Raw genomic sequence first — 20,646 nt, forward strand, 5'->3', positions numbered from 1 at the left:
CCCCACACTCCTCCTCCCACAAGTCGAAAGTGAAAGCTTACGCCGTAATAAATCACGCAACGTGGGATTATCAATTAATTGGCTTCTAACAATTTTACAATCCAATCAGAGCTGATAAGAGATACAAAATGAAATTGCGAATGGCAGAGGGGGAATGGGTTGCCATGGATTGTTGAAAGTGAGTTCTGTGGTGAGTTTTATTCTGATTTTAATTGGTACTCAAGCCAGGGAAACCACATCACGAATTTTGGCAACGGAGTATGCAAATTTCAAGGACAGTTTCAGCACTATAGGATTTATTTACATACATATGTACGATTATACATTTCGATGCAGCTTCGACTTATTCAATCCTGAATGTACGAATGTTCAATGTGCACAAATATTACTATCAGCACTTGTAGTTTGGTCTGGCGGAACGTGGATCGTCATGGTTATGGCGTGTATATAAGGGTTTAGAGTGCAGATCTTTTTCCTTGTTTCTGTATCCCCCTACCGAAAGACAGAGTAGAGGGAGAGATACCAATTCCAGAGCGTATATTTAAAATATACCTATAATTTACATAAATCATAAGCTCATATATTAAAAAAAGGTATAAAAGTAGAGCCGCGGTCCTTGCCGCTGGTTTTTAACCCTTTTCTGGACGGGGCTCTTATCATTTAAGCAAACCAGACAGGAAGCTGGTTATTGGATTATATGCATTTTATATAGGAATACATATATACAGTGGAGCACCCGTTTTTCACAGTGTACTTCCATAAATATACTCGTAAAATTCATTATCAATTGAATGCCATATGAGCGATGTGACTGCTGCTCGAACTCGAACCGAAGGGCGATAAATCTTCAGTCTCCCGACTCGAGACATCAGTCGGACTTCAGTCGAGACCTCAGCGACAGTTCAGAATGAGCAGTTCGAGCGGCCAGAAGATTGGGATCGTGGGCAGCGGCCTCATCGGCAGAGCCTGGGCCATGCTCTTCGTCTCGGCGGGCTACCGCGTACAGATGTACGACATTCTGGAGAGCCAGCTGGCCACGGCCCAGCAGGAGCTGCAGAAGGAGCTGCACAGTCTGGAGGAGAGGGGTGCGCTGCGGGGCCAGTTGAGGGCGGCGGAGCAGTTGGCGCTGATCGGGTTCACCCAGCGGCTGGAGGAGCTCGTCGTGAATGCTGTGCACATTCAGGAGTGCGTTCCCGAGCAGCTGGAGCTGAAGAAGTCTCTGTATTCGCAGCTGGATGGCCTTCTGGGAGACGACACTGTGGTCGCCAGCTCAACGAGCACCTTCATGCCTTCGCTGTACAGCGAGGGACTCAGCAGGCGACAGCAGGTGGGATGCCTTGATGCCATTTTCTCACACTCACTTATAAGCTTTTGACCTACCAGATGCTGGTAGCCCACCCCCTGAATCCGCCCTACTTCATACCCCTGGTGGAGATTGTGCCCGCTCCCTGGACCACCGCCGAGGCTGTGGAGCGCACCCGCCTGCTGATGCTGAGCCTGGGCCAGCGGCCGGTGACGCTGAAGCGCGAGATCGAGGGCTTCGCCACCAATCGCATCCAGTATGCGATACTCAACGAGGTCTGGCGCCTGGTTGGCTCGGGGATACTCAGCGTAGCGGATGTGGACCGGGTGCTGAGCCAAGGACTCGGATTGCGCTACGCGCTGCTCGGCTCCCTCGAGACGGCCCACCTGAACGCGCCCGGCGGGGTGGCCGATTACTTCCAGCGCTTCGGCGGCGAGATCTCCGCCGTGAGTGCCACCTATGGGCCAACGCCGAACACCCGAGCGGAGGCAGGGACGCTGGCGGAGATTGCCAGGCAGTGCGAGGAGCTGGTGCCGCTGGAGGCGCTCGGCCAGAGGCGGGCCACGCGGGACGCCTTCCTCACCCAGCTGGCCAAGCTGAAGAAGCAATTCGAATAGGAAACTAATTGCTACGCTTTTTTCGTTGATTAAAATATTCCGTAACAAATCGAGGGAAAAGGCTTTTCTCACTCTCCGTTTCCTGCCCCTCCTCCATGGCCCACACTCTTGATGCTCCTCCGTTTTCTCCGTTTTGCCCGTGCATTAATGAAATTAATTTTTGCGGCAACCGGAAACGCTTTTCCAGGCGCACCATTCAAGTACAACGTGTCACATTTCCGCTCTGGCATTAAGTTCGGGTTTTCCCCGTCTGATTCCGACTCTGCCGCCCCACTTCTTCGCCTCTTCGCTTTTCCACTTGGGCCTGATGAATACTGTCGGCTTTAACTCATTTTTCATTTCGGGGCAGTCTCCATTGCAAATTTCCATCATCCCTTCCTTGAGTGAGGAAACTCAATCTGAGAGCGGCATTTGTTTTCGAAACGGACGGGATTCATAGTGAAATTTGAAGGGGCATAATGGCTCCTTCTACATCTACAATTTGATGGGATTACTGGCCATGGTAACCGACTTTAATGCCCTAGAATAATATCCCTTGAAAAATTTGCAAATCACATTTCACTCGATTGTTATTCGAAAGCGAAAGAGCTGCTCTGCCCTTTTAATAATTTAAGAATTCCTCACCAGGGCCATATAACAATTAAAGCCGCAACATTTTTGCCAGTGGGTGGGTGGGGAGTGCGAGTGCGAGTGGTGTGGCCCCCGGGGCGTCTCGTCTGCGGCCCTGAAATCGTGATGGCGTTGGCGGTGGGCTTAAAACTGCAATGTCATTGTTACGGGACAGCGGGGGAGCAACAAAAAGCATGTGGCTAGTAATTCATTACCCAGACCACGACCAGGACCAGGATCAGGACTCATCGGACTGCCAAAGGGAATTTGTAGGGGGAGACCAGCAGCAGCCAGGACTATTGCACATGGCGCTGTCGGCCAACGCCATTTAATGGCCAAACAAAAGGCGTTGACAAAAAAATATCAGAGAGAACAAGCAAGAACGATATTAATGGACAACTTCCAACTAAAAGATACCGGTTGATAGGGGTACGATACTGCCTACCATACTGCTGCGATTCTACTACTATACTGCTATATATAGGTACTACTATATCTTGGATACATATATCTGATGAATGTGTGCTAATTTGGTTGCGGGATATGATGGTTGTTCTCTGAACCTGGCTCTAATAAATTTCCCCCTATGTTATCTGTCGATAATCTCTCTATTACGAATATATGCCAGCCAAGCGAGTGAGCAAGGGGTTGACGCACGAGTGAAGCAAGCGTGCAGGCTGGTGTATTTCGTATAAAGCCAAAGCGGATTTCCACTTCCTTAAAACTGTGAATATTTATTTAGTGTCTGGCAAGGGTATTTTTCAAAATAAATGTACTTTATGGGTTCGGACATTCACCTAGAAAAACAGAGTATGCCTTTGGACTCTGCAAAGTACCGCGTATAAAAAGAGCCGGCCGCAAAGTGTGAAAAAAGAGTGTGGATCGAGTTATGAAGTATTTGCAAAAGTGCAGACGGGACGCAGTGGATGGGATGGTGTATGGGGTCTGTGGACGGGCGGATGGGGTATGGGGTGTGGGGCAGGCTAAAAGTTAAAACAACGAGCCATAATTAATGGAATGACAACAGAAAGCAGGCAACAATTTCAATGTCCCCTACAGTTTGATTTTTTTGTCTGGCTTTTTCCTTTCTTTTTGTTTTGTTTGAGCCAGACGTTAGGACCTGGTCCTGTGGCTAGGTGGGAATGTTTATTGAACTCTTCCGAGAGCCATAGAGAGAGGGAGCGAAAGATAGGCAGGGAAACAGAAAAAAGGATTGGGTATGAAGCGGCAGGAAGCCATGGGCGGGTGGGGTTGTGGTGGGGCTGCAAAAAAAGAGGAAATGCATTGTTTCACGCCCAATTTCAGTTGGGTATTTTTAATGGTCGTACGGGGAGGACAGACACGGGACGGACAGGGTCCTGGCGGAGGCTGGAGCTGTGGGTGGTGCATGCAATTAGCGTCCAGTAATCAAAGTAATTAATGAAATGCATTCTAGAGGCTCCCAGTCGGTATGCAAAAGTAGAAATTACATTGTTTTTGGCTATGTGAATGGATCAATGGGGATCCAGATACATGTAGAGGATTACGCTGTGACTCTAGGACGAATCAGTAGAGGATTCTTATCTTGGTGCCATCCCCAGAGCTAGATTCAAACTAGCAATTGACAGGATTAACTGTACGAATGAATCACAATAAGAGCCACTAATTGAACAAAAGCAAACCGAAGGAAACTCAATTCCTCCGTCGTTATTCATTAATTATCCCCACCTCCGGGAGACCCCTTGCGGCCCCCCACAAAACACCTTCATGCGAGAAGTATCCAGCAAACAAGCAGATAACAAATACAAAAATAACAATTTTTCATCGGGTCTGTCATCTGTTCGTGTTCTGTGAGTTGTTAACAATCGATATGATGTGTTTTCCAGACCCATCGGGGCGTGGGGCGTCCTGCAACACAACAAATGAGGACAGTGTTTTATGGCCAAGGGGGGATGGTAGGGGCACCCATCCCGCTGACAGATAGTCTAGCACAATAAATCATTACATAAAACATTTACGCCTCGCAGGGTACAAAAGTTGATTCGAACCGACGGACCCGCTCCGCTCCGATCCAAACCGACCCGATTCGATTCGATTGCGGGAGAGGAAGCTGAGACGATGATAAATAAATAAGCAGATCCTTTGAATAAAGATGTCAAAGATTGGGCCTAGACCAAGGTATGTGATGGGTTTTGTGACGTGACCTCCACACCATCAGTTAGCCTTAGCCGTAGCCTCTTCCATTTATCATGTGGGGGGAAGACAATCGATTGGAATTCATTTAATTTGACCATTTCAAATGCTCCAAAGAGAAATCAGAGCAAAGGCCAAAAGGCATCAAACAGCAGCAAACAATAGACCTGTCTCCTGGCCCTGCCTTGAGCTGCCTTGAACTGCCTTTGAGGCGGATTCCCCATCCGAATCCCACTGCCATTCCGGCTCCATCTATCGCTCTCCCGCTGACATTTATCTTGATCGACCTCAGTGGCACTTTTTGCACCGCACCACACCAAATTCAATTTGCTTTATGGATGGCACACAATGGACACACAATAAATACATCAAATAAGAGCAAAACCCCAACGGATCAGAGACAACGAAGTGGGTATACCCTAACCAGCATCTTCGTAGAGAAACGATCAATACAATCCTGACAGAGAGATGTTGGTATGGGAAGCCTATGTAGAGAGTATCAAGAGTATGTTGGCCACGTGTGATACGATATCCTGCAGACTCTAAAGAACATCTCCTTGGGCAAACATTTTCTTTTGGGCCATTCTTCGATTGCGTTATTTGTCTGTGGCATTGTTGTGGCCGGCCAATAAATCAATGCCTTTGTGATAATTTATGTTCTCCATTGGAATTTTCATTTATCTGTCGAACATATTAAATCTGGGCTAATCGAGGGCCGAGCAGTCGGACTCCATTATGACAAATGAGACCAGGTCTGGGTTGCATTATTAAATCGCTTTAAAGGATGCTTCAATGGCTGCCACAGCCTGGGCCTGGGCCTGCGGATGGGGCTGGGGCTGCGTCCTCTGGCTGTTGCAAGTGGAAGAATGTTGCTTTTTTGCCCCTCCCCGACCCGACCCGGCATGTCCGGCTTCTAGTCGTAGTGGTAGTCGTAGTCGTAGTCCCTGGTCCCTTGTCCTTTGAGCGCGGCACGTCAGCGTTTTTGCTACTCCTCGTTTTTGTGTCTGGTCCGTCGGTCAAAACCGCAGACATTTTGGAGGAGGGCGTCGGGCAAATTGTTTGGCCAGCACAAAGTTTATTTAATTTCTCACAGAATGGAGATCTACGTGCCCCCTTTTTTTGACTTTGTTGATTAAAACAAATTGCGCTCTGTCTCAACGGCAACCAGACTCCTAGACCCCCAGACGGACACCCGCCCCCTAGAAGGGGCAGAAAAGTCTAGCATTCCTCAAGGTTTTTCCAAGGGTGCCTCGACTCTCGGCTTAAGATTGCTTCAACCAAAGAGTTCTCAGTAGTATGATATGCTAGGAATCGCTTCTATCATTTCCAAATTTTATTAAACATGATTCAGACTCTTGAAACTCAGGAATACACGTGTTACAATTCCGCGAATTGCCAAAGAAAAGTGCATTTCAAGGCATTATTCAAAGTTATACACAAGGAATAATACGATTACTTGTTCACCATTTTATTTCTGCTTTGTTATGCTTTCTTGCCTCATGCACAACTGTACTTGTTGGCCCGCTGCCTGCGCTGGGATCCTTGCATGTGACAGCGCACGAGAGGGCTTCATCTAATTAGTCTCTGAGTTTATTTGAGTTGATTTTCGCAATCAGATTTCGTGTTTGCTTTTCGCTTTCTGCCAACAAAGTCAAATTCGCTGGCAATTGTCATAACTCTAATGCAATTAACCCTTGCCCTCGCCCTCGCCTTCGCCCTCGCCCCAGTCCGAGCCCCAGAGCGCAACTTCATTGGATAAAAAGGATATAAAGGATAGGAAAGATAGCAGAGAGATGGGAAGCCGAGTAAATACAGCCATGGAGTAAACCTAAATATTTAATTAGGATTATAACGAAGCGGGCTTATCGCGGCCAACGACGACCGACATCAGAAGTGACGAGGGAGGCGAAGACACCGACGAATGTCAAAGAGTGTGTGTCCTGCGGGCCAGGGGCTTCCTGCGGGAGTGTGTGGAGGATGCGTGCCGTCTGGCGTTTCACTTTTCGTTGACTTAATTTAATTAATTTCCTATCCCGAAGGGTCCATCCTGTCTGTCTGTCTGCCTATCCGTCTCCAGCTCGCTTTTCCTTTCAGCTTTACATTTTTTTTAAAGACCCTTCCACTTGTGATTGCCGAACGATATGTAGTGTGTGCCTATCGACACACGATATAAAGGATACCTCTGTGTGTGTGTGTGGGCCAGAAGCAGGACTTGGACCAGGACGAGGACGAGGACATTGCTCTGCTTGCGGGTGTGCAATATGCTGTAAATAATGAAAATCCAATTTTTGTTGCTTCTTTATACGTTTACCTCTGGAGTGAAATGAGTGCCGTGTGTGTGGTGGCGGGAGGGGCATAATGTGTTCATCATCATCGTGCCGGAACGATGGCCATGGTGAGGAATGAAGGGTACCAAACACACTCCACTATGAGAAGCTCCACCTTGAGCACCGTACGATACACTTCTGCAAAGGGTATTTCGCATTCTCTCCCCGAAAGAAACGCCAATTTGTTTTGCCTTCCTGATTGCATTATGCTCTCCAGACTCGTGTGCTCTTTTTTTTTTGGCTGATGTACCTTTGCGATTTCATTTCGTTTGCCCTGAATCCCTGAAAGTTGAAGTAATCAAGTAATGAAACTCCGTCCGGAGAAACTTAAGTAAAGACCCCCTGAATGGGGCGGTCGGTGGGCAGCCACATGTTGACGGGTTGCTGGGACGAAACAGAAAAAAAATTATGCAGAACAGAACAAGTTTTCGTCCATATTAATGCCTGGACGAAATGTGATTAAAGTCAAGAGCCATCTACGGCACCTCAAACTGTTGACTGCAGCCGGAGAGGAGCGGAGCGGCAATCAAATTAAACTTGAAGTGATTTTCAATTGGAAATTCTCGAAACGGGTCCCTGGCACACCGCAACAGTTTTAAGTGTATTCAAATTAAACTGACGCAGACCGAACAAAACCAAACCGAACCAACAATGCCAGACGAAGTCAGGCGGCAAGAGTCAGAGACTTACCACCAGAGGTGGCAGCCTGACCGCCTCTCACCGGACATGGCATGGTTGCAACTGACATTTTCCGATATTCCGTACATATCTCCTGGTGTTTCAGCTGTCCGATCCGAAAGGTCTACCTATAATTTGTAATATTTGAATGGGTTCAAACGATACCTTGAACAAATGTTGGCAGGTTTTGACTGAAAACATAACCGATGGAGTTTCCAGTCTTGTAGTATCGTTATTTCCGCTCTTACGCTCTCATCTCTAGTCTGTCGAATGGGAACCATCCTTACTGTCTCCTTCCTGGGCTTCTGCCCCATCAAGTGGGTCGGTCGACTCTGCCTTCAGACTGTTTTACTGGACATTTTGCCTTGTAATGCGATTGTTGTTTGTTGCCATTGTTGGCGCTGTCATTCTTGTGACTGCTGTTGTTGTTGTTGCTCTGCTATCTGCTTGTCTATCTGCGTGTTTAGTTGTGGACCAAATGGCTAAGAGGGAGGAAGTACTGGTGCTGTCAACAAGCAGCCTCGGTGGCATCAGCAATTGCGGATCTCCAGTAGACCCACAGCCCACACCCACAGCCCACTCTATCTCTTCCTCTCTCCTTGTAGGACCTTTGATTCGTTTCCTGGACACGTCTCGTCTGCGGTCGTACTTTTTTTTGGCAACATTTAGCGCGTGTGCGGGACGGCACGGGGCGTACGCGGTTTTTGGGCTGCCGCCTGTCGTTGATTAGATTGTCTGATGCTTTAATAGGATTGTAAAAGCCTGAACGAAGCTACAGAGTGTTTCATTTATATATTCTGTGGCACTTTAGTCCCCCGTGAAAACATCATCATCAGACCAACCAAAGGATGAAGGGCTTGGGACCTTGATATACCGCCACGGTTTCTATTGCATTTATATGATATAGTAATCCGATTTAGAATCTGCTTGGTTTTACCTGTTAAGCCATATATTCCAAAACTCTAAAGAACTACCATTACTTTCTTCATTGAAAACTTAATTAATTATGTATTTGGCCTATATTTCGCAAATATCTCTCTATCTATTGCCGAATCTAATTATTCAATTGCACAAGAGTCAAACGAGTGCCATTTCCCAGTAAAATGATCAAAAACAGTTAAGCAGCTTAAGTGCTGCTGATTGGACGACTGAAGTGGGGAACGTTTATAAGGCAGCAGGCAGATGGCAGATGGCCGGCATATGAACAGTTAAAGGCTTATAAATTACATCCATATATTTCGTCCTGCAACATGGCAGACTTCACTCCCTGTGGCCGATGCAGAGTCGAGAAAATCTGTATTAAAATCGCATTATATCCGCCTCACTTGACAGCGAATTGGGCGGGGTGGGGCGGTGGGGCGAGGGGCGAGGCGGGTGAATAGTGCAGCTGCATGAAGGTTGAGCCACTGGAAAGAAAGGAAACTCTGCAGCCAAACGTACTCGTTCTGTCAGGACCGAAATGTTCGGGGCAAGTTTATAAACCAAACTCCGGAGGAGTCGGGAACAGTCGGGAGTTGGGTGGCAGTGGCAGTGGCAGTGGCAGTGGCAGTGGCAGTGGCAGAGGCAGTGGCTGCGAGCAATAACCTCAGAATGCATTTACAGCTGCTGTGCTGTGGACAGGAGGACAGAGGAGCAGGATGCGGTTGACTGGTATGGGCCGGAGAGCCAGGATGAGGACAGGACTGGGGGCCAGGACCTAGGCTGTAAGTGCCAGTAAAAATGAAAACTTCCTCGGTCCTCGGTCCTCGGTCCTCGCCAGAACAGCAATTGTGGTTTCTAATTGTTTTGGGTATTTTCGCTAGTACTTGCATTTGCAATTATTGTGTGTAATTCGGAACTAAATGTTCTCTTTTTAATACGTTTTGTCCTTTATTCGAACTAACATCAATACAAATTCTTTATTTTGTTTTGATCCAAGCAAATTACGTGAGTAGATTGATAGATGGAGACGAATCTTCGGAAAAACAAGCCCTTGAGCAGCAGGGATCTATGGCGACTTGTCTTAAAAGTATTTGGTATTTGGTCATGAGCTCTCAAGCTACAAGGAGTTCTCAATTAACATTTGATTACCATAGAGCAGAGATAGAGAGGTGTTCTGGAGCTGCTGCCTCTATCCAGATTCTTAAAAGTCATGTCTCTCAGATCTAGGGGGTTTGTTTTGCGGGTTTTCTACCTAAAACCGTACGTAATCATTCGCGGATATTGGAAAGCTCCTTAAATCACCTTTGGTATCTCTACCGCAATTGAGTATATGAGAGGGATCGCCACTTGGCGGACTACTGCCGGCAGTTCCTTGGATTGCAGGCCTTTGTTACTTAATTCTGATCCCGTCAATATATTACTGATTAGAGTCCTACTGCTTTTTAGTCTGCTTTTCGTTGGGTTTTTTTTTAATGTTTTCTAAAATGAGTTGTTGGAGGGGGGGCTCTTCATGTGTCTCTGTCTCTGTCTGGGCCTTTTAGACGGCTACTAACCCGTTATCCTGGAGCACTCTGTCCAACCGCAGTCTAAAGCTTCGCCTGTCACTCAACGGGGGCTTTCGTGGCGCCACCCGCTTGCCACAGACCAGTCCTCCCGGCAATAGTCCTCTTCCTGGAGTGGCAGGCAAATGTAACAAAGAAGATATATTAAAGTGGTTTTTAATCATTCCGCACTTTTTCCAGCCACACTTAACTTTTTTCAAATTTGTGTGTGTGTGTGTGTGTGGCATGGGAAATAAATTAAAGGAAGCCTTTCAGGACATAAGCCCTGCCCGGATCAAGCTTTGTGGAGAGCCAGGGCCCGGAGTGGAGGGACGGCTAGAGAGAGTTTATTAAAAAAGAGACGAACGAGCCCCCAAACAATAAATTTATGTACGGCTCAAAAGTATGAAAAATGCGTTGCGCAGATGAAAGAGGAGCGCACACACAGATACACACACACACACACATACACACTCTATTCTCGTACACCATTTAATGCAGATTTATGATTTTAATAAACGATTTTTATAAGCGTATTTGAAGGAAGCTAATAATTTGTATATAATAGGTGGTTCCATTAATATAATTGAAACACGCATTTTAAACTGAGACCACACCATCTGTCATACAATCAGAATAGTATCTTTCTATCTATTCATCTTCTTTACACTGGGATACAAAAATAATTTAAATGAAAATGCATTAAAAAGCCTTTTTATTAATGGTCCATAATTAAACGAAATATAAAACACTTTAAAAGAAATAATTTATATTAAATTGGAGGAAAATACATTTAATTTGAACATGAATATATTTATATTAAATATAAAATACGTATACATCAAACCCTGTCATATTAATGTCAAAATTAATTAGAAATTAATTAGAAAAAACATCCATTGTGATATTTTCACTCTCGGTGCATCGAAATATCGAAATCTGTGTGTAACTCAGGACTCCTTTCTCTGGGTGTACATACCATAAATACCTATCATTTGATATCTCCTTGATTTCCAGACTTCTAACAGTGTGCAAACCAATAGAAACAACTCTAAGGCCACCATGTGTTGGGCATATTAGGAAATCTTGATTGATAATTATGCAAATGTGTGTCCCACGGGACGCAGTTATTAGCTGAAAATCAGCATCAACTTCATCGTTGGCCCCCTCTGCCACCACCACCACCTGCATCAGCATCAGCATCGGCATCGTTACGGGAAAGTGCAATCTCGATTCCACAACTTTGCAGACTCCTGCAGCGGCAACAAACATTTTCAATTTGCCAGGTGTGCGACAGGAGACAGGAGACAGGAGAGACGCGCAGGGCAGGTGCCGTGTGCATGAGCTCGACAGAGAGCGCCGCGAGCCGCGAGCCGTGAACCCACAACAAGGCGGGCTGGATTCTGTTGACGACGATGCCTGGCGCTGCGGTTGGAGTCGAGGATGCGGCTGATGAGGAGATTGTTTGAAAATCACAAGAGCAGCATCAAAAGGGGCCAGAGGCGCGGAGGCATGGCTAAAGAGGGTTGACTGAAGAAAATCATAATTGTTGGAGGAGCGCTCAACCATTGAGTGGTTTTTCAAACCCGTAAACTATTTTAATGGGGATTATAGGGCAAGGCATAGAGATCTGTCTTACTAAAACAAAGAGCTGGAGCTCATATCGAAATATGCGAAAGAGGACTCTCATTACTCAGTTTTCAACCACCGTCTTAAGCAATTATCATTAAAAACCACCCCAGAGCTAGTATAAAACTTACACTAAATACCAATAAACATTGTAAATATGTGTGTATCTAGTACATCGAGTAAACTGTGGAGCTCTCGTGGAGCTTTGCTGATGAGCGGCTTTGAAATAACCTCTCAAAGGAAAAGGAAATAACACCACAATGCGGTTCCCTTGAATGGAGAAGCGTGACAAAATTGGCAAAGCAAAAGCATAACTGTGGTATTGCTCGTAAATATGAGCACTACAGGGAGTGGAGTGGAGTGGAATGGGTAATTTGGGTATCTGTGAGTCGTTGTACTGTTGTTTACTTGATTTCTTTGGGGCTTTCGCTTTTTCCTACTTTCGACCCGGCCAATTAGACGCACAATGCGCCTCAAATTATGCAACACAACGCGACAAATTCAATTTGCCATGCCCCATTCCCCATTCCCCCCACCCATCATCCCCCTTACCGGATAAACACGTGACCAACAATAACGAATGACAGGAGCTGGAGGAGGGGAGGAGGAGAGCAGGCGTGGAGCGAGACACGTGGAAACTTGCGTTGAAAAATCCCAGGAGAAATTAGTTTGATTTATGTTGAGTTTCCGGTGCAAATAAATTGCCAAGTTTACAGAACTTTGGACCCACTGCAGACGCATAATTGATTATGCGAGCGGCGTACGCAGACACACACAATGGAAGGACAGGACGGGCGGACAGGACGGGCGGACGGGCCACGGGGTGCTCCCTGTGCATTGTTAATGTCAAGAGCGTCTATTACTGTACAATCTGCTCGTCAAATTGACACTCGATTGTTGTTTGACTGCTGTGCCCATGGTATACTTTATAGAGGGTGAGTGAGTGCGAGAAAGCGTTCTTTGCACATGAACATCATCGTAGAGAAAGAGAGGGAGGGCCCACAAGTTGAAGCGCCAAAGAGGCCCTGGATCAGTGCCGGCAACTTTTCAACAAAACAAAAGCTTTCAGCTTTCATTTTTCAAAAAAAAGCAAGCGTAGTTAATGGGTTTAACAATTTTTTATTAAAGTAATACTTAATATATTTTTACAGTATTTCCATTAACCATTCCAGCTCTACGAGATTATCTTCAGATACGAGCTCGGACGACTGACTGCTTCGTAGTCAAAGCCGCATTTTCCAAGTCTTCGCCAGCCATACCTGTATGTTGAAATACAAATTAGTAGCATCCTTCCTCTGACAATAAAACCTTACCTTATTCACAGAATGCTATTGGTCCTTCCACTAACCGTGCAGTATGTAGATGTGCCAGTTCATACACCGAACATGTCGCAACGAACTTTCTGGATAAGATCCCAGGGTCTTCGGCTCTGGCATTCGGCTTACGCTGGACTTCAGCGTCGAGACGAGTAAGTTAATCAGTAAATAACTGTAGATATATTTTAAACTATATCCTTCTTCACAGAGGACCGACTCGTATTCGATTTCCCCCCGTCAGGCAGAGTCCTGCCCAAGTATCGCCAGCCAGACAGAGTCGTGTCCCAGCAGGACAGAAGCGCACCCGATGCAAGATTGGAACCTAAAAAGACATCGTCATCCTTCATCGATAACAAGAACCTTGACTACGGCAACCAAGGACCTGGACAACGGTAAGCAAGGAAGGTGCTACGCAAGCTACTGGATAGATCTCATTGCTGTTAGGTTTAAGGATTATAATATAATATAAAATCATAGATACAAATTTGTACCACTTGTTTATTTATTTGTACTAAACTATGCTATGCTAAGCTAAGTTCTGATTAATAAAATGAATGAAAACTTATCCTTTCTGTTCTCTGTATTGGGGAAACTATCCTGATCAAGAAAATGCGTGGCACGCCCAGATCGGTTCACAAATACCGCTAGAAAACCAAATATTTTCGATTGGAAAAAAGGTCCTTGATCCTTGATAAGGACTCAATTAATCAAGGACATTTTAACGATCACAAGAAGTCGTCGCACGTCCCGATCTGGCCACAAATAGCCGAGAAAGCTAAACATGCATGGCTGGGGTTGTTGGAGTCCTTAGAGAAGGATCAAGGACTGTAGGAAGACGTCGCACGTCGCGATCGGGACACAAATAAGGGAGAAACAAGATGTATATCTCTGGAGAAAATATCCTTAATCCTTGGTCCTTGATAAGGAGTACATTAGACCAAGGAAGCTATTCCGAGTACGGGAAGCCACGGCACGCCTAGATCGGGCCACAAATAACGGAGAAAACAACAAAAGTTGTTGTTGCCAATTGTTGTACACCAAATTTTTGTTGTTGTACAACAACAACCCTCAACCTGCGACCGCTCAAATGGCCAAAATCGGGAATTTCAGATCTGGGATACCAGGCGAACAGAAATCAGCAGCAAGCAACCTTTGCGATCGGAATTAGGGATTACAGGTTCGAGAAAAGAGAACAGGGTGAAAATGGAATAAGTTAACTAAAATAAAAGAATAATCCCAGATTTGAAATTCGGCCGTTACACCCTTTTTAACGGCCAAAGAATATAGGAAAAAATAAATTAAAAGAAATTAAAAAAAACTGGTGACCTTCTGCTGATTTCTGTTGGCCTGGTATCCCAGATTTGAAATTCGGCCGTTACACCATTTTTAACGGCCAAAGAATATAGGAAAAAATGGAAGAAATAAATTAAAAGAAATTTAAAAAAACTAATGATCCTCTGCTGATTTCTGTTGGCCTGGTATCCCAGATTTGAATTTCGGCCGTTACACCAGTTTGAACGGCTAAAGAATATAGGAAAAAAACGGAAGAAATAAATTAAAAGAAATTTAAAAAAAACTAGTGAGCTTCTGCTGATTTCTGTTGGCCTGGTATCCCAGATTTGAAATTCGGCCGTTACGCCAGTTTTAACGGCCAACGAAAGTAGGAAAAAACGGAAAAAATAAATTAAAAGAAATTAAAAAAAACTAGTGAGCCTCTGCTGATTTCTGTTGGCCTGGTATCCCAGATTTGAATTTCGGCCGTTACACCGATTTGAACGGCTAAAGAATATAGGAAAAAACGGAAGAAATAAATTAAAAGAAATTAAAAAAAAACTAGTGAGCTTCTGCTGATTTCTGTTGGCCTGGTATCCCAGATTTGAAATTCGGCCGTTACGCCAGTTTTAACGGCCAAAGAAAGTAGGAAAAAACGGAAAAAATAAATTAAAAGAAATTTAAAAAAACTAGTGAGCCTCTGCTGATTTCTGTTGGCCTGGTATCCCAGATTTGAATTTCGGCCGTTACACCGATTTGAACGGCTAAGGAATATAGGAAAAAACGGAAGAAATAAATTAAAAGAAATTAAAAAAAAACTAGTGAGCCTCTGCTGATTTCTGTTGGCCTGGTATCCCAGATTTGAAATTCGGCCGTTACACCATTTTTAACGGCCAAAGAATATAGGAAAAAATTGAAGAAATAAATTAAAAGAAATTTAAAAAAACTAATGATCCTCTGCTGATTTCTGTTGGCCTGGTATCCCAGATTTGAATTTCGGCCGTTACACCGATTTGAACGGCTAAAGAATATAGGAAAAAACGGAAGAAATAAATTAAAAGAAATTAAAAAAAAAACTAGTGAGCTTCTGCTGATTTCTGTTGGCCTGGTATCCCAGATTTGAAATTCGGCCGTTACGCCAGTTTTAACGGCCAAAGAATATAGGAAAAAATGGAAGAAATAAATTAAAAGAAATTTAAAAAAACTAATGATCCTCTGCTGATTTCTGTTGGCCTGGTATCCCAGATTTGAATTTCGGCCGTTACGCCAGCTTTAACGGCCAAAGAAAGTAGGAAAAAACGGAAAAAATAAAATAAAATAAATTAAAAAAACTAGTGACCCTCTGCTGATTTCTGTTGGCCTGGTATCCCAGATTTGAAATTCGGCCGCTACACCATTTTTAACGGCCAAAGAATATAGGAAAAAACGGAAAAAAATAAATTAAAAGAAATTTTAAAAAACTAGTGACCTTCTGCTGAATTCTGTTGGCCCGGTATCCCAGATTTGAATTTCGGCCGTTACACCGATTTGAACGGATAGAGAATATAGGAAAAAACGGAAAAAATAAATTAAAAGAAATTAAAAAAAACTAGTGAGCCTCTGCTGATTTCTGTTGGCCTGGTATCCCAGATTTGAATTTCGGCCGTTACACCGATTTGAACGGCTAAGGAATATAGGAAAAAACGGAAGAAATAAATTAAAAGAAATTAAAAAAAAACTAGTGAGCCTCTGCTGATTTCTGTTGGCCTGGTATCCCAGATTTGAAATTCGGCCGCTACACCATTTTTAACGGCCAAAGAATATAGGAAAAAACGGAAAAAAATAAATTAAAAGAAATTTTAAAAAACTAGTGACCTTCTGCTGAATTCTGTTGGCCCGGTATCCCAGATTTGAATTTCGGCCGTTACACCGATTTGAACGGATAGAGAATATAGGAAAAAACGGAAAAAATAAATTAAAAGAAATTAAAAAAAACTAGTGAGCCTCTGCTGATTTCTGTTGGCCTGGTATCCCAGATTTGAATTTCGGCCGTTAAACCGATTTGAACGGATAGAGAATATAGGAAAAAACGGAAAAAATAAATTAAAAGAAATTAAAAAAAAACTGGTGACCTTCTGCTGATTTCTGTTGGCCTGGTATTCCAGATTTGAATTTCGGCCGTTACACCATTTTTAACGGCCAAAGAAAGTAGGAAACAACGGAAGAAATAAATTAAAAGAAATTAAAAAAAGCTGGTGACCTTCTGCTGATTTCTGTTGGCCTGGTATCCCAGATTAGAATTTCTCCTTTTCAACCTAGCTTCCTTGACTTAATAAATTCCGTATCAAAGACCAAGGATCAAGAATATTTGCTCCAGTCCAGAGTCCGTATTAAGGATCAAGGAAATTTCCCCCAATCGAAAATATTTAGTTTTCTCCGATAGTGTCCCCAATACAGAAGACAGAAAGGATGAGTTTTCAATCATTTTATTCATCAGATCTTAGCTTAGCATAGGATACGTTAGTATAAATATATATACAAGTGGGGAAAATTTGTATCTACTATCCTAATATATGGACGCGTATCTCCGTAAACCTAACAACAACGAGATCTGTCCAGAGTCTAGTTGCCCCCCAATCCTTTGGTTGCTATAGTCAAAGTCCTTGTTGTCGATGGCCAGGTCAAAGGATGACGATGGCTTGTGCGATTCGGGTCTTGCAATGGGTGCGCTTCTGTCCTGCTGGGATGCGAATCTGTCTGACGGGGATAGGCGGTTTGTCCTCGGTAATACTTGGATAGGACGCCACATGACGGGGGGAATCGGATCGGTTTGTGGCAAATCGTTGGGTACATATGTAAGTCCTCTGGGAAGGAAAATATATTTTAAAATATGTCCACAATTATATACTGATTAACTTACTCGTCTCGAAGCTGAGTTCCAGCGTTTGATTCGGCATATGATCCGGATGGCCAGAAGGGTGAACCCGCTGGTAAACGATGGTGGGCATATCGGTGTCCGCGGGCACGCAAGAGGTATTCCTGAAAGAGCTGGAGGGAATAAGAGACGAAGAACCAAGAAAAAATAGTCAATGGGAAAGATGAAAAGGGGGCAAACAAGGAGAACTTACCCGGTGAAAGTCGATGGGGTAAAGCATGGTGCATGAAGCAAGACGATGTCGGTAATGTATGCACCTGCGAGGCACGTGCGTCGCACGTCGTTTCAAAATTATCTTGTAAGCTGGTGGAGGTATTGGCAAATATCGATCAAATATAATGATGAACCTGCCACATTTTCACGCATTAAAGGAGCTGAAAGAAAGCCAAAAACATTTATACAAATTCCAGAATTCCTGCTTCCCGGCATTCGACAAATTTGTTCCGCAGTTGGCCTTAAAAAAAAAGCAGATCTTACGGAGAAAAAGCGAAATCGGCAGCCCTGCACTGCATCAGCTTGCTTCTGCAGTCACTCTTCTGCAGTCTCTCTTCTGCGGTCTCCCTTCTTCAGCCTCTCTTCTGCGGTCTCTCTTCTTCAGCCTCTCTTCGGCGGTCTCTCTTCGGCGGTCTCTCTTCTGCGGTCACTCTTCCGCAGCCTCTCTTCTGCAGTCTCTCTGCCGCAGTCCCTATGTTGCTGCCGTTTCCATCGCTCTCTCGCTGATTTTCGTTTTTTCTGTCTCTTTTTCGCTTTAGCTGTTTATTTTCTTGGAATCCATTCAAACGAAGCAACTATGCTGTTCATAGAAGCATACATACATATGTATGTTAAAGAGCTACAAAGGAGGAGTGAGCTATCCATGGAAATAACTATTCCTCTGCACCTGTCTTTGTATCTTGATATTCCTTGTCCTGGTCTACCGTTACCTGTTTGTTTAATACACTTTTTTTGAATTTATTCGATGCACAACTAAAGTACTTAAATTATTTTTTGTTATCGCCGGACTTTGTCAGTTCAAATTGTTGGCTGTTTGCTAACCAGAGCATGGGACAACAGAGCGACAGATACAGAGATAGAGAGCGAGGGAGAGGGAGAGACACGGTGAGGCGGCAAAGTTTGTCCCAAGCAAAGTTTTTGTTCGCAAATTGCAGTTTGCTTTCTGCTGCTGATGCTGATGCTGCTTACTGTTTGCTGCAACATCATAACTGCCACTGATGATGGGGGCAGTGGGCGTGGCCAAAAATTCAAAATTCACTGAATTCTGCAAAGGAGTTTATTGCACTTGACTCGAGGCCGGCACGAGATGAGTCTTGACACTGGGTAGCGAAGAGAGAGGCGAGGAGAGGCGAGGAGAGGAGAGCCTCCTCGTTTGGGTAACTGTGAGCCGAGCCGAGTCGAGCCGAGAACTATGCGCCGTTTGCTTTGGTTTTGTGTGCTGCAAGTTTGCTTTGACACTTTGACATTGACAATGATGTATGTGATGTTCTGGCTTTGTGTGAGTTTAATTGTGGGCGTGAGTGAGTGCGTTGCTGGCTGGGTGTGGGTGTGCGTGTGGGTGCGGGTGCGGCTGTGGGTGTGACTAAGCTTTGTCATTAAATATCGATTTGTTAGCACCGCCATGTTGTTTAATAGCTCCGACTTAAAGTCGGGTCAGCCCCACAACGGCTGCCTCCGACTGCTGGTACGGTGAGCGTTGGCCTGGCGGACACCAGTCTGGCCTCAAGTAAGAGGGAGTTCGACCTGTATCCTTTCACTGTACATCGACTGCGGGAGAATGAAAAAATCCAACCATATTGCAGGCGCCTGATCGGCCGTGAGGTTGTATTTATTCGATTCGCTTTTGATGTCAATTCAATTGCTCTTTGATAGCATACTTTTTCGCAATTTTATTAGTGAAAAATGTATATGGCGATGCTGCGAATGAAAAAATGCCAAACGATTCGATTCATTTGCATTCATGCTTAACGGCAGCCGCCAGCGACTGGCAGGGTCCGGGCCATCAGTAGTTACGGGTAATACTCGCCTTTGACGGATAGTCTGTAAAAGTGGCTTGCAGGTAAATACATTACGAATTTCATGTTAATTGAATTTGGTTCGATTCGTCTGTGATTTCTTTATATAACATTGATGAAACGGATGAGAGAAGGAAACACTCGCTTGTTGGAAAAATGGTCTACGAATTTAAGAGAATTACTATTCTAAAAGTGGCAAAAATAAACAATGGAAATACCGGAGACGTGGGTCTTAAGTCGTTATCCTTAGCGTAATCTTACATCTGACACCATATTTGTCCTCCAACTCCAATAAACTGCTCAAAATATATCCTTTATTCATTCGGTGCACATCTCCTCTATTTCTCGCTCCCTCGCGAAAGGGTTTGGCTTGCAATCGTGTCTGTGAACGTTGCAATTAAGTATCCATTCAATTATTCAAAGGCCATCAAATGTTTGTTCAATTTGCGGACATTATCCGCGACAGTTATGGGGACGGGAATGGGCCGCAGTACTCAATTTGGTGTTTACCAGCTCGTGTTTTAATTGTTTTATTTTAACATTTAAAGCCAATTTATATTTATGAAATTTTGCAAATGTCCAATGTCATAAAACGCACACTCGCCACGCACATTCCCACTCACGTAGGGGCCCTCAGGTCGTATACGCAACATTTTCCATTTAGCACGACAAGCTTTCCCTTTTCCGTAACCGCCTCCCCCCCGGCCGTCGCATTTCACATTTTCCCAGTTGCCATTTGTGTCCCGCTGCCTTGTTATGTGGTAATTAAAATGGCCCCACTCCGCCTTGGTTCGCTTTCTGGACAGCTTTTTATTGCCACTCATTCTCCATCCTCCATACCCCATCCTGCAGGCAGACGCCTGCAGTCAGCCCATGCATCGTTTGCGTATGCGTAATGTCTGGCTAAATTATTAATTTACCATGAGCCCAACGAGTGCTGTTAATTAATTTGCGTGCATATAGAGCGAAAGTGTGCTGCTGGGTGGTGCATTGAAATAATACGACTATGGTAAGCCGCTTGAATGCCTCGATTCAAAAGATTGCGGCAAATCGCATTAGCAGCTCGTCTGCCGCGTTCGTCATTCGGCTCTCGGGGATCGTGAAAGCAGGAAAGGCAGGAGCCATTGCATCTGAGAGAGATTTGTCGGTGAATATTGATCCGGTTTTGAAACCAAAGCCCAAATCCTACACGGCTCTGTGTTATCTGTGTAGATAGGAGTTCTGTGGGTAGAGTATGAGAAGCAACTTCAGTGTGTATATAATAGGTTTGATGGTATAGATTTTTGGTCCTTACATCCTCCTTACTAGCTCTAACAAAGGACCGTTTCCATAATACTG

At 44.5% G+C, this 20,646-nt stretch overlaps 1 protein-coding gene across 1 annotated transcript; it reads left to right on the forward strand.

Moving 5' to 3' along the window:
* Positions 1 to 885: 885 nt before the first annotated feature.
* Positions 886 to 1,973, forward strand: Had2 (beta Hydroxy acid dehydrogenase 2). Its single transcript, XM_001360572.4, has 2 exons — positions 886 to 1,327; positions 1,384 to 1,973. Exons 1-2 carry the CDS (start codon positions 908 to 910, stop codon positions 1,918 to 1,920), a joined length of 957 nt encoding a protein of 318 aa, XP_001360609.3. The 5' UTR covers positions 886 to 907; the 3' UTR covers positions 1,921 to 1,973.
* Positions 1,974 to 20,646: the final 18,673 nt, after the last annotated feature.

This window comes from Drosophila pseudoobscura, chromosome 3 (genome assembly GCF_009870125.1).
Source record: "Drosophila pseudoobscura strain MV-25-SWS-2005 chromosome 3, UCI_Dpse_MV25, whole genome shotgun sequence".
In the NCBI taxonomy this organism is placed as follows: Eukaryota; Metazoa; Arthropoda; class Insecta; order Diptera; family Drosophilidae; genus Drosophila; species Drosophila pseudoobscura.